This window comes from Falco peregrinus, chromosome 15, assembly GCF_023634155.1.
Source record: "Falco peregrinus isolate bFalPer1 chromosome 15, bFalPer1.pri, whole genome shotgun sequence".
In the NCBI taxonomy this organism is placed as follows: Eukaryota; Metazoa; Chordata; class Aves; order Falconiformes; family Falconidae; genus Falco; species Falco peregrinus.
The window spans coordinates 6,957,253-6,970,236 of NC_073735.1; the positions used below are offsets into that span (position 1 = coordinate 6,957,253).

The 12,984-nt window shown below is 59.8% G+C and overlaps 1 protein-coding gene across 8 annotated transcripts; it reads left to right on the forward strand.

The window, feature by feature from the left end:
* The first annotated feature begins 1,632 nt into the window (after positions 1 to 1,632).
* Positions 1,633 to 12,970, forward strand: FXYD6 (FXYD domain containing ion transport regulator 6). 8 transcript variants are annotated; one of them, XM_055819403.1, is made up of 9 exons: positions 1,633 to 1,866; positions 3,277 to 3,459; positions 9,261 to 9,323; positions 9,514 to 9,564; positions 9,693 to 9,767; positions 9,890 to 9,926; positions 10,223 to 10,272; positions 10,382 to 10,424; positions 10,988 to 11,260. In XM_055819403.1, the coding sequence occupies exons 3-8, from the start codon at positions 9,266 to 9,268 to the stop codon at positions 10,408 to 10,410; spliced, it is 300 nt and encodes a 99-aa protein (XP_055675378.1). In that variant the 5' UTR covers positions 1,633 to 1,866; positions 3,277 to 3,459; positions 9,261 to 9,265; the 3' UTR covers positions 10,411 to 10,424; positions 10,988 to 11,260. The 8 variants fall into 8 exon arrangements, 7 of the variants coding, with proteins under 7 accessions (XP_055675378.1, XP_055675376.1, XP_055675374.1 ...); XM_055819401.1 differs by having other exon boundaries at positions 9,264 to 9,323; XR_008749909.1 differs by lacking the exons at positions 1,633 to 1,866; positions 3,277 to 3,459 and adding exons at positions 6,863 to 8,376; positions 12,020 to 12,970 and having other exon boundaries at positions 10,988 to 11,177.
* Positions 12,971 to 12,984: the final 14 nt, after the last annotated feature.

Consider the following 12,984-nt stretch of genomic DNA (forward strand, 5'->3'; position numbering starts at 1 on the left):
CAGCTCCTCTGTGTTGTTCTGTATCTCTTTACCCTTCTGAATAATTGCCTTGAAATGCCACTGCGGGTTTATTTTCTTCTTATATTTTACTGGAAACTGGGAAATGAATGTACAATGTGCCATTATTGTCTGATTTCAATCTAAGATGCATTTGAGTTATTATGGGATGAACCAGCTCAGTGGTGACAGCATCACTAAGGCGATTTTTCAAGAAGAAATGGCTCTCCAGGGTGGCAGCAGGAGCCAAGCAGACATGGGTGTGCCAGGCTGGCCTGAAAGGGAGCAGTGCCCCGCTGCATTCAGCTGCCACCCAGCGCTCTCAGCACCCTGTTGCCCATCTGACACGGTGCCCAGCCTGTGGGAAGCTCTGGACACCACCAGTTTTGGTGCTGTGGTTTGCAGAGCTCTCAGGAGCTCAGGGCAGGCCCTCAGCTCACCACGCTCCTGCTGCAGTTGCCCACAGCCCCAGCACAGCGGCCGTGGCTGGAGCCCACGGGTGCCTTGGTGGCTCCAAGCACAGCCAGGACCAGAGCCTCCCTCCCCGCTGTGGCCGTGACCAGGCTGCTCCCCAGCCATAAGCAGCTCGCCAAGCACAGGCTTTCCCTCCGGAGACTGTGCCATGCTATTTTAAACACATACCCCGTTCCCAGATCTTGCTCCTCCCAATGTGCTCAGCTGTCCGATGGGAATAAACTGGTCGGGTGCCACAAAGCTCTGTGTCAGGATGTTTGTTCACAGCAGCAGGGGGTCGAGCCCCTCACCTTCTGTTAGCGTTTTGCCTTGACTCTCAAGTACATGCTGGTTTCTGACCTGCTCTGGGTAAGACCCAAAGGGTCTGTTTTTCTGCAGCTGCTCAGTGCTGGGGGGGCTGGGGGAGGCGATGCAGGCGGCAGGTCCTGACCATGCCTGAAAACAAACCAGGTGCTGCTACCAGCGAGGCAGGCCAAGCTGGAAGTTTCCTGGTTGCCCCCTCCCCAGCAGGCCTGACCCGAGTGGCCCCCAGGTGCTACTGCCTGATGTGATTATGGCCTGGGCCACCTGACCTGGAGCGTGGCATTTCAGCTACACCCTTCTGCTCTCGGGAGGCAGCAAGCAAGAAGAAAAAGCTTCTGCACCGCGTTTATGAGTTTACCTATGCGGATGTTCTGTTAGCCTCAGCGAGCTCCAGCAGCCCCCTGCCTGCTCCCCGCTTCACCCAGCCCAGCTGCGGGGCGCAGGGCTGAGCCCCCTCCTGCTCCCCACTGCGGGGCAGGGATGCAGCGGAGCCTGGGAAGCGCATTCCCTGCACAGCAGCACCTGGTGGGCAGCGGGCTTTGCTCGGGGGGGCTCAGCGGAGCAGCGCGGCGTTGCTCGGGGGGCTCAGCACGCCCCGCCGCCCGCCAAGCCCGCACACGCTCGGAACCCGAGGGCGGCGGGCTGGGGGGGGCCGGGTCCCGCGGTTGCCAGCGCACCCCGACCCCTCACCCCGTTCGGTGTCCCGGGCGCCGTTGGGGCTGCAGCGGCCGCGCTCCCGGCGCGCCCCCCCCCCCCCCCCCCCGCTCCCGGCGCCCCCCCCCCGCCAGCGGCAAGCACCGCCCCCGGCCCGCCCGCCCCGGCCCTTTGTGCGGCAGCCCCGCTCTGCGCACACGCTGCCCGCTCCGCTCCGCTCCGGCCCGGCCCCGCCCGCAGCCCAGCCCGCTCCGGCCCCGCCCGCAGCCCGCTCCGCTCCAGTACCTCCCGCAACCCGGCACCGCCCGCAGCCCGCTCCGCTCCGGTACCTCCCGCAACCCGGCACCGCCCGCAGCCCGCTCCGCTCCGGTACCTCCCGCAACCCGGCACCGCCCGCAGCCCAGCCCGCTCCGCTCAGCTCCGGCCCGGCGAGCTCAGGTGGGTCCAGCCGCCGCGGTGCCCCCGCCTGGGGAGGGGGCGACCGCGGGGCGCCTCGGGGGTCCTGCCGCGGCGTGCCCGCCGCTCCCTGTACCGGGCTCCGGCAGCGTCCCGCAGCCCGAGGCCAGCAGGGTACGGCCCGGTACCCCGGGGCATCGCCCTACGCTTGGGACGGCCTGCATCCCCGGCCCTGGCGGCTGCCATGGCAACGCCGGGTACCGTGGTTTCCCTCATCCCACCGTTGCCTGGTTACCAGCCCCCCCCCTCCACCCCCCCCCACCCACCCCACCCCCCCCGTGCCAGGAAGGATGCCCCGGTGGAGCAGCCATCCCCACTGGAGACCACCGTGGGGGCAGCTGGGGCACAGCCTGCCTGCCCGTCCTGCCCAGGCTCCACGCGTGGGGACCTCGGCGAGCAGGGCGGCCATCCTCCTCCCTCCCGGCGTCTGGCAGCATCCCGGCTTCTGTTGTTAAATATTTTAGTAACACCGTAGCAACACATAAACAGTCAAGTGCTTTACCCCGGGAAGGCATACCAGAGGAGAGGAAGAGCTTGTCTCCCCGGGGTGGGTAATTAATGCTTCCTGAAGAAACAGATATCAGAGTCCATGTGGTGGAACTTGGGATCTTGCAGGAATATTTCTGTGGGAGGGAAAGTGACAGGTGGTTTGTGTGGATGTGAGTAAGCTTTGCAGCATGAAAGAGCAGCCGCTGGGGAAAAGCTGCGTGTGGGTTAGGACTTGAAGCAGTCCCCGGCACCCATTGCAGCAAGTCCACGATGCTCCAACGTGCTGTTGGGTCCCGTTGCGATTTTTAGCCCCACTGAGTGCTTCCATTCCCAGTTTGAAACGAAGACAAGCCTGGAGAGTCCCGGTTGGAACATGGCTCTGAGGCGGAGTGACGGGGAGCGTGCGAGGGAGAGCTGCCAGCACCAAGTGCAGTCACTGCAGAGCTCGGCCACCTGTTAGAGCCCGGGGCTGCCGGAGAACACCCCATGCCTACGCATGCAGGCTGGCTGCTCCTTCCCCTCACCACGGAATTTTAGCTGCCTCCTTGAGCGGCTTTACTCGTTCAGCTAAAACGATGCGGAGAGCCACAGTTTTGTCAGGAGTTTGGACTGTGGTGGTGAGGACAACTCCCTGGCACAGCAACCCGGCAGCTTGGTGTGTCTGGTTGTTCTCCTGCATTTGTCTTTCGGACTCTTTGTGTCTTTCCAAAGTGTAAAGAAGCTGCTGAGCTGCACGGCTGTCACATCACCGTGCCGCCCGAGCACCGGGAAGGCACCGCTCGTGCTGGGTGGCATGGAGGCATCTTGCCGAGGGGCTGTCCCTCCTTGTGGCATGCAGCTGCAGCGGTGCTGGCAGGGACAACGGCCACACCTGATGGGGGCTTCTGTTTGCCTCATGCTCAGCGGTGGTCCTGACTGACGGCAACAGCAGAGGGAATGGAGAAAATGTCTGCTCTTTGATGCTCTGCTGAGCGTGGCTGTATGGTGGTAGCCCAGGACACACGGGAGCCTGGAACAGCTTCTCGTACGCTGCTATTTCAGTATTTTCTGGTGATCTGGATTTCTCTCACCACCAGGACCTGCCAGGTAACCTCACCTTTGGCTGACCTGTTTGATTCCTGTTGTGCTGGTGCCTGGCTATGCCCTGCTCGGTGCCCAGAGCCGAGGGCTTAGGCGAGAGCTGGGTGTGGTGGGAGGACGGGATGGTTCAAGCAGGTGCACTGATTAGCTTTGCAATTATCTGTTAAGCAAATGAGGAGAGAACAGGAGCAGCAGACTCCTGATGGGAGGTGGTGGTGTTTACTGCTTCCCTGGAGCCAAGGGCTGGGTTCCCTGCCTGCTTTCCCGATGTCGGTGCTGCCAGGCAGCCATTAGCTCGGCAATCATTGTGCTGGAGGTTTGCCTCAAATGAAGGGCTGGCCTCGCTGTTTGGTGCCTTGCTGCTTCTCATTTGGGGAAGCATGTATTGTTGGGGTGGGCTGGGGGCTCCTCGTGAGCCAGGTGGGGCTGGGCAGCTCTGGCTGAGGCTCCTGGGTGTCTGAGAGCCAGTTACCTGGGGCTGGAAGAAGCCCCGCAGGAGGCAAGTTAGTGCTGGGGTACAGGTGAGGGATGCAGCACAGCGTGCGCCCAGAGCCTTGTCTAGCCGCGTTCAGCGATTCCCTGTGATGGCATGTTCTTGGAAGCATCGACCCAGTCAGGGCTGGTCTGGGGGTGTCCGTGTGGGAGTCTCATTCAGCAGAAGCAGGGCTGAAGTTTGGGTTCTTGGGGCTCCTGCAGAGGGTTTCCTTTGAATATCCTCTGCTTTGGGGGGGGGAATACCCCAAACCTGCAAGAGCCGATCAGATCTTTGTCTAGTCAGTCTTCTGTCTTCCAGTCCGTCAGCCTTTGAATGGGTCCCAAATTGCCATCCATATCAGAATGGCGAGGGCTGGAAATCTCTCCTCTCTCATTTAGGAATACGAGGCACAACAACAGGCTCATTAATAGCCAGATTGATGCTGACGTGAAATGGCAGAAGAGCACATCTAAGTATAGCTGGAAATGTCCATTCACACATGTATGCTCTGAACTGCTCCAGGCAGCCGAGCACTGCTGTCACGGTCTGGGGGGGCTTTGCAGAGAAACTAGAGATTTTAACTTAGTCTGATCTTCAGGAGATGCCCTGAGGACTCCTAATGGAAGGAGGAGGCTTCTCGGCATTACGCTGTGATGGCTGAGACTTGACAGGGCAGATCTATGGAAAACAATGGGAAGGAAAAGGGGACTGCAAGATTCGGCGCCATTACAAATTTACCTGCCTTGCTCCGGCATGATTTGCTGTGCTACAGAGAGCTGATCGGCAGGCAGGAGTGACAGGGTCTGTCTGCCCAAATTTCCCCTGCTGCTCTATCTCACACACACAGCCTCCATGCGTGCACACATGCTAATCCAGTGACACGCAGAATTTCAAGGAGGGATTATCCAGAAGCAAGGTGCTGAGGGAGAGCTGTGACTGTGCCTCGCATGGAGCAAAGCATGTTGGCTGTGAGCTTGGCAGGGAGGCAGCAGGGCAGCAAATCAGCCAGCCAGCTCCGGTGCCTGGGAGCTGCACCCGGGTGGCTCCCAGCGGCTGCCCAAAGCCCAAGCACAGCGTGGGCAGGGGGTGGCGGGGGTGGGCCTGGTGCTGTTGCCAGCCCTGACTGATGCCCATGCTGGTGAGCTACAGTCCCTGTGCGGGAGCAGCCCAACACAGCATCTCCAGTGGCTGGGCAGGGTGGGACTGGGTGCTGCCTGCCCTCAGGCACTGCTCCGGCGGCTGCCAGGCCTGGCTGATGGCCGCAGGGGCCAGGCTGTGCCGAGTGGGCAACCACGGCTGTGCTGGCTCCTCCAGCCCCAGTGCTGAGACCGAGCAGGGTGCCCTGGGGTGGTGCTTACCCTGGGCAGAGGGCCCTGCCAGCATGCAGGAGCGAGGGTGGCTGTGTGGGCACCACCTGCAAACCCTCACCATGGGGCCGGGCCAGCCCTGGCCACCTCTGTGACACAAGGTTAGTCCCTCAGCCTGGTTTCATCCCCATCCTACTGGAGAGGGGTTCAAGGAAAGCACCAGCAAGGCCCCAACAGCAGGGTCCGTGTACTCTCTCCATGTGCATCATTGCTTCCTTCCCCCAGGAACCTCTTCCAGATGCCTGATGTCCTCCTTCTGACACCTGTCCTCGCTCAGCCATGTAGATGTGGACGGGGGGGGGGGGGGCGGGAATAAATATTTGGCCTCCACTCTTCAAACTGCAGGTTGGGTCGAGGCGAGAGGGAAGGAGAGCTCCGGGTACCGTGCCCCGCTTCCTGTGCCACTCTGCCTCCCACTGTATTTGGGCAGATCTCGCAGTTTTAACAGGAGAAAAACATGTTTTGATTCAAGTCACATGCAAAGTGTGCTGCACTGCCGGTTGCCTGTGGGTTGTGTGAGTGTGTGGCTGTTGGGTTTGGTGTCTGCAGACTTTGTGTGGCTAACGGGGAGAACACAGGAGCTTTGTGGCCAGCGGCACAGGGTGAGGAGTGGGCTGTGCAGACGGGGCTGAGCACGGGGCTGCCATCGCTGTTGTTTTTCTGCTGCCTTTGTGCAGAAGCACAGCTGGATGCAGCGTGAATGGAGGGCAGGGAGCTGTGCCTTGAGCGCTGCTGTCTGAAGGCGCGAGTGAGGGAAAACAGCAAACCCTTTGCAATGGTTGCTCTTCTCACTTTATTTCAGCTTCGTGAAAAAGTGGGTGGGCCAGCTTGAAACAACCCAAAAAACCTGTGGCACTTTGCAAAGCATATGTTTCCTTGGAGGAGAGCTGGGCTCATTTGCACTCCAGAATGCTGTGTTTGTTTTTTGAGCAAGGCCACTGCCAATCCTGGTGGTTCACTCGTGCGGAGATAAGTTTTAGCGTGTGGAAGCGTGTGAATTTTAGGAACTGAGTTAGGAAAACAAAGAACTTGTGTGTGCTTGGCTTGGCGAAAAAACGGCCTCTGCCACGCTGAGTGCAAGAAGCCAAAAGCTGAGCAGAGGGGCTGGAAACAAGGCTGGGGCTGAGCAGGGTCCTAGCATTGGCCTGCTTCCTTGGGTGGCTGTGGGAGAGCGGGGAGCGAAGCCTTTGGCAGGTACCGGAGCTGGGAGATGTTGGCAAAACACACCCAGGCAACCAGCAACATGGCTCTGGCATTTCCAGAGCTGCTCTGGGAACTGCGCTGCAGGTCAGACCCTCTCACTGTTGCGGGCAGCGCTGCCTGTGCTGTGAAGCACCTTACAGGGTGTCAGTGGGAGCACCCTGAAACTGGAAAGGTGTGAGGGCAGGCAGCTGGGACGTGATGAGTGGCTTGGGCTGAGACCGAGGGCTGCGGGGTGCTGGGTGAGAAATGCTGCTGCCTTCAAGCATCCCGGGGCTGCCTGGTGTGGGAGGGGAGCGTGCGTGGGGCGAGCACCGGGGCTGCGGGAGAGGGTTCCCATGTGCCTTGGCAGGTGGCGGGGCTCAGGGCAGGGCAGGGATGGGTATGAATAATGCAAAATTCTCTGTGTATGTTCTCCAGGGGATGTCACTGAGCTGCTGCCACAATAGTGGTCAAATAACGGGAAAATAAACTGTAAAAATGTGATGAATGATTTGTTTAAAAACTAAAGGCGTCATTAATATGCTACAAAAGCCAATTAATGCTGTTCATCTAGCAATGGCACGTGCTGTATTGCATATCCTTGTGCACGTACAACACCCTCATATCGGGTAATGACACTGATTTTGCACTGGCAGCCTTGGCAGTAAATAGACAAAGGATGTGAGATAAAGGACATAGCAAAATGTGCAACTAGAAGTTACTGTATCGCCAGCTGTTGGGTTCTTTGTACACATTTCTAAGACCTGGTAAATTATCCAGAATTACGTGCCTCAGCAAATGAGGGGCTTGTTTGGGCACAGGGAGCCAGTGGCATGCTCCAGCGCAGCATGGCAGCACAGCCCTGCGTACACAATGGCAGCGGCAGCTGCAAGCAAGGGAAATTAAACCCTCCACTGTTCAGATAAAACACATTGGCTTCAAAATGACAAGACATGGAAGGGGAGGGAAGGATGTGAATTATCATGGGATGCAACTTGTTATGATGAATAAATCGGGTTCTGGAAGCGTGCTCCCCATGCTCGCGGGGCTGGAGGCCGCTTCCTCCATAGGCGCGATGGGAACTGGCTCCCGAGGGCAGCACTGGGGACCAGTCACAGCACAAACCACTGCTGGGGCCAGCTTTGGCAGGCTGGTGAGTGCTGCTGAGCCCGCTCCACATGTGCCGTTCCTGGGCACCTGCGTGGCACAAACTGGGACGAGGTGCCGTGCCAGGATCTGAGGGGACCCTGGTGCCCTGAGGAGCCAGCCTGGGGCAGCTGAGTTGCCTCCCCCCATCGCTGGCAGCTGGGGTGGGCTGGGATGGAGGTTGCATCTGAATCAGGTCAGGCTCTGGAGGGGCTGAATAGCAGCACACCAGGGATCTGCATCCGTTAGCTAGCTGAATTCCTGCTCTGTCGTGGGCCCCTTTCTTATCGGCACTAATCCAGTGCAGCAGCTGCAGCAGCTCTGTAGCACTCAGTCCTATCAGTGCTGTGCAAGGTGCCTGATAACACCCCCCCTTCCTCTCCTGTGCCAGCAGCGAGCCCTCTTCGTGCTCCCGCACCATGTATGGCCACGAGCCCTACCGTCAGGGCGCTTAGTGACTCCCCAGCAGCAGCAAAACACAAACAAGCAGTGCCCTGCGCCCGGGCGAGCTGCAGGTGGCTGGGGAGGCAGCACCCAACCTGCCTCTGTGCCCCAGAGCCCCTGCCTCGCTCCCTCGAGGGAAGCACGCTTGCCAGGCCCTTTCCCCCTGGCCAGAGGCACCCCTGCGTGCAGCCAGCAGGATGGGGCAGCCAGGTCCATGGTGCCAGCTGGCAGGAGGCAGAGCAGCCGCTCCCCTGGCTCCTGCCTGTCGCCTCAAAAGGAGGAGGAAGGATGCTGTGGGCCAGTTAATAGGTACCGTGTGTGCTGCCAGGGCCCTCCCTTTGCGAAGCATCAGTTCTTGGTGGTGACTGCTCCCAGTAGCAAGGGTGCACATCCCAAATGGGTGCAGCAGCTTGGGGCATGGGGATGTGCACCCCTGCCTGAGCTGGCAGGGAGTGTCACAGTCCTGTCACAGGCTGGCATCCCCTGGAGGAGGGTCTGTGCTCTGGCTGGGTGCCCCCACACAAGGGCATTGTGTCGGTGCTTGTGAAGGGACAGGGATGGACTCAGCTGTGATGGGGGACAGACAGGTGTTTATGGTCTCTCCTTGCTGCTGCAGGTGAGCATGGAGAGCTGGGGGGGGGGGGGGGGGGGTGCGCAAGTATGGCTGTGAGCTTGTGTCCCACCAGGGCCACTGGCCTCATTGTAGGAATGTGCCATAATTGCTATGCTAATTGGGACAAATTAAAGTATGCTGTGGGTGAAGGGCGCAGTACTGACCTTGATGGAGAGATCACAGCCCTTGTGATGGCCCCATTGCCTGCAGTGCAACTTTGAGACTGCACCAAAATCCATGTCAGGAGCAAAGCCAGCAGTGCAGAGGTGTTGAAGATATAAACCCCCCTGCAAAAGGCTGTCTGTCCGCTCAAACCCTTCCCCTCCTTTGCACCTGTGAGCCACTGTGTCTCCATGGGGCTGGGTACAGCTATGGCACCAGTATCATGTCTGGGCCCTCGGGTGTTTCCCAGAGCCAGTCTGGCTCCTTCTCCCACGGCGTGGGCTGCAAGGGCTGTGCAGCCCTGCCTGCCTGCACAGTCAGGTGTGGGTTGCCTGTAGCCCCTGCTCTGCACCCCAGCCCCATCTCGGTACCCTCCATCAGCTGTCTGGGTGCTGAAGCCCACTTCCCTCTCTCGCAGCAGCCATGGAGGCAGTGCTGATCTTCCTGTGCTCCCTGCTCCTGCCGGCAGCCGTGGCGGACGGTAGGTGCCAAGTGCTTCCTGTATTCAGGGGTGTGGGAAAAGGCTGGGGGACCTCAGAGGACAGCCACCCAGCTGATCCGAGTGGGGCGTAGGGCAGCAGCCCCAGGGTGCCTGAGCTGGGGGGGGGGGGGCTGCAGGGGTTCAGCTGGGGGGGTCGCTCAGCTCACACTCCTTGTCTACTTATTTCCAGTGGCCACCCAAGAGAAGGAGAAGGAGGAGGAGGAGGATCCCTTTAACTATGGTGAGCACTGCCGTGCATGAGGATGGGTGTGCTGGCAGGGACGTGTGTGCATGTGCGATGGGGAGCACACGAAGCTGCTCCCTTCCCTGAACCCAACAGGGACAAGCCCCTGTGTCTCCTCTCACCAGATTACCAGAGCCTGAGGATTGGGGGACTGGTGTTTGCTGTGGTCCTGTTCACCGTCGGCATTCTTCTTATACTCAGTAAGTTGGGGAGCAGGCGATGCCCAGCTTTCAGGCCACGGCCTCATGGGGGGCAGCCTTTGGGAAAGGCCATGGCCCATTCCCACTTTGGCCACAGTCATGGTGTTTCTCTCCCCTTGCAGGCAGGAGGTGCAGGTGCAGTTTCAACCAGAAGCCCAGGTGAGTGAGGGGAGCCCTGTGGGGAACATCCCCCTTGGAGGGTCTCTCTGCCCAGCGCTCAGCTCTTCCTGGGCTTCCTCCTGCAGCTGGCAGAGCGGCTGCGCTCTCCGAGCATCCCTTTCGGGTGCCTGGTGCCCAGAGCCCAAGGATGCTCTGCTGCAGAGCTCCTGGGTGGCAGAACAGCTCTGCGCGCTCCCAGGGCACCTTCCACAGCATGCCCCTGTGCTTTCGGGCATCCCGTCCCCAGGGGTGGGGTGCTGGTCCCAGCTGCTCTCACTGTGCTCCTCTTCTTGCAGAGCTCCTGGGGATGAGGAGGCTCAGGCTGAGAACCTGATCACCTCGAACGGTAAGATAGCTTGTCCTGCTTGTTCCCTGCTGCTGCATTGCACTTGCCTGCCTGCAGAGCATGCAGCTCTGGGCAGACTTTGCAAACCACTCCACTCTTCTCCTTGCAGCAACAGGAGCACAGAAAGCGGAGAACTGAACAAGAGCCATGTGGTGAGTCCTGGGGCTGCTGTGGACTGGCCCAGGCCAGCATGTGTGTGTGGCACCAGAGCTGTCACAGCCTCAGTGCTGGGAAGGAAGGGAGGGGAAGGGGACTGTGAGGGTCTGAGCAGACCAGTCTGCTGGGACTGGGCAGCTCTGCATCCCCAGCATGGTGCAGGAGCAAATGCTGGTAGGAGCCATGGCAGGGAAGCGTGCAGTGCTGGTGATGTCCTGGGTGTCCTGTGCTCGGCAAGTCCCAGGCAGCCCAGCAGGAAAAGGAAGCATCTGTCTGGATTTTCCCTTGCATTGCATTTCCTTTTCTTACAGTCCTCCACCCCAAAGTAGGTTTATTTTTAGGGCCTCTGGAGAGCTGAGTGCAAGTCCCCTGGGGCATCTCGCTTCTCCCCTGTAGCCAGAGTTCCCCGAGCTCCTGGGCTGTGGCCTGCATTCGGAGAGGGGATGCCTGGAGCCCGTGCTGGTGGGAGGGCAGTTTGTGCTGCTGGGGGACAAGCCCCACACGTGGAAAGGCAGTGGCACTGCTCCCAGCCTGACTTGCTGCTCTCCTTCCCACACAGACCCAGAGACCCGAGGACAGATGCTCGGACCGCAGATGCCAGTGGCCTGCGAGGAAACTGAAATCACAGCAACAGGTCCCTCTAAGGAGATGCAAAGCTGCTGTGTCTGTGTTACCCTCTGTACTTCAGCACCGGTTCTCTGTTTACTAACCTGACTGAACTCCGCTCACCGTCCTCTCTGCCTCCAGTGGTGTGTAATGTTGATGTGAGATGATCATTACCTCTAGGGCTAGTCGTTGCTGATGTTGTAATAGTGAATTTCTCTTCACCTTTCTCGTGCTGTGCGTGTGATTCGGGCTCTGTGGGACTGGCAGGCGCTGCCCTTCTGAGCCGCCCCCCCCCCGAGCCCAGGAACAGGATCCACAGGGCAGGGCAGCATGGGCTGCGGTGCATGAACCCTACTGCAGACCGGGGGGAGCCCCATGTCCCCCCACCCACAGCCAAAGGCACTCGGTGCAGCCTGCACAGTGCTGGCTGCTCGTGGTTCACCCTGGCTGGCTTTGGGCAGGGCTCGGGGACCAGTCCCACAGCGCTTTGGGGACCTGCCCAGCGTGACTCTGGACCGCACGTTGCCGTTTCAGCAATAATCCTCCCGCGTATCCCCAGCCCAAAGGCAGCCGTGGCAGGGGGTGGGGTGGGGTGGGGGGAGTCAGGCAGGGACACCCTGCAGCTCGGCTTCCCTCGATGGTGGCACCTGTGTGCTGGATTTAAGGCTGAAGGGAGCTGCCCTTTCTCGCCTGCTCAGCACTCCCTGTTTCTGTCCCTGGCTAAAACCAAGCTGCTGGTGTGTGGGATGCTGCTTTAAATGTGAGGAAATGCTGTGGGGGCAGAGAAGCCTGTGAAATCCCCCAGCACAGTGACACTGTGAAAGAGGGCGGCTGCGCAGCGGTGACCCTGCTAACCAGCACAAACCAGCTCCTCGCCAGTGCTCTGCCTGCCTGTGAGACAGAGGTGGGCAGGTTAAACAGTCTCTGAGGGCTAAAGAGAAACATGGACTGAAATGAAGATTCTGTCCTTGCTTGTCTCTGGCAGGGAAAGGGCAGTGGCGTTTCCTCCCTGCCCTTCCTTGATGCCTTGTTGCTCCCTGTGCCGTGGCCCAGGACATGGCCACCCGCGTCAGCGCTCTGCATGTCGTCCCGTGGAGGTTACATGTTGTCACCCCCCCGATGCCAACTGTCCCTTCTCCCCACGGAGCAGCAGCAAGCGGCGGCGAGTGATACTTGGGGGCTTTGCACGCCTGAGCTTGCACAGCGGTGATGCGCCAGCTGCAGAGGGGCTGAGCCTAGAGTCCATCGTCACCTTGTGTCCACTTGTGAGTTGGAGGCAAACCTGTGAGTCTGGCCCCTTTCCCAAGCCTGGGGGCATGCAGCACCATGGTCTTGACGGGGCTGGGGGCTGCCGGCTTGGTGATGGGCACTTGCCAGGGTAGGGTCAGCCTGGGCAGCAGCGGGGGATCCCCACAGCTGCACTGAAACCCGTCAGAGTGCCATCCGCGGGCTGGGAAGATGTTCTTGTCCTCCAGGATGATTTTGAGAGGGGTTTCTGCCATGCCCTCCCCACTGTGTCCCTGTGTGCTTTGCATCCCTGGGAAGCACGCTCTGTCCCATCTGTACAAGGCAGAGGGACCGTGGTGCCGTGTCCTTTCCCTTCCCCTGGCCATTGCAGAGAGCTCGGCTCGCCTCCTGCCTCTGCGCTGCTCCTCAGCCTCAGGCAGAGCAGACCCCACGCAGCCCAGCCCCTGAGTGTCAGCTGTGTGCGTGTCCCGCGTCGGAGTGCCCGTGCTGTCTGTAGTGTGCCGTCAGTGTTAACCCAAAACAAAGAAATCCCTGTGGTGTGTAGAAATGGCAAAATCCTCACCGTTGTAAAATAAATGGAGCTATTGTGTTGCCTTTTAAATGGGCAAGTGTGCTGCTATGGTAAAGGACTGGTGTGTTCTGTGCTGTGACCGAAGGGGGGGAAAGTAATAAAATATCGTTCCTATCAGTGCCTGGCTGCAT

Bases quoted from the DNA above. Each gene is read 5' to 3' on its own strand.
- FXYD6 (XM_055819398.1), top strand. From the start codon at position 8,265: ATGGGGCAGCCAGGTCCATGGTGCCAGCTGGCAGGAGGCAGAGCAGCC. The intron at 9,565-9,692 runs GTGAGCACTGCC...TCCTCTCACCAG, and splicing joins GGAGGATCCCTTTAACTATG to ATTACCAGAGCCTGAGGATT. The intron at 9,768-9,889 runs GTAAGTTGGGGA...CTCCCCTTGCAG, and splicing joins CGGCATTCTTCTTATACTCA to GCAGGAGGTGCAGGTGCAGT.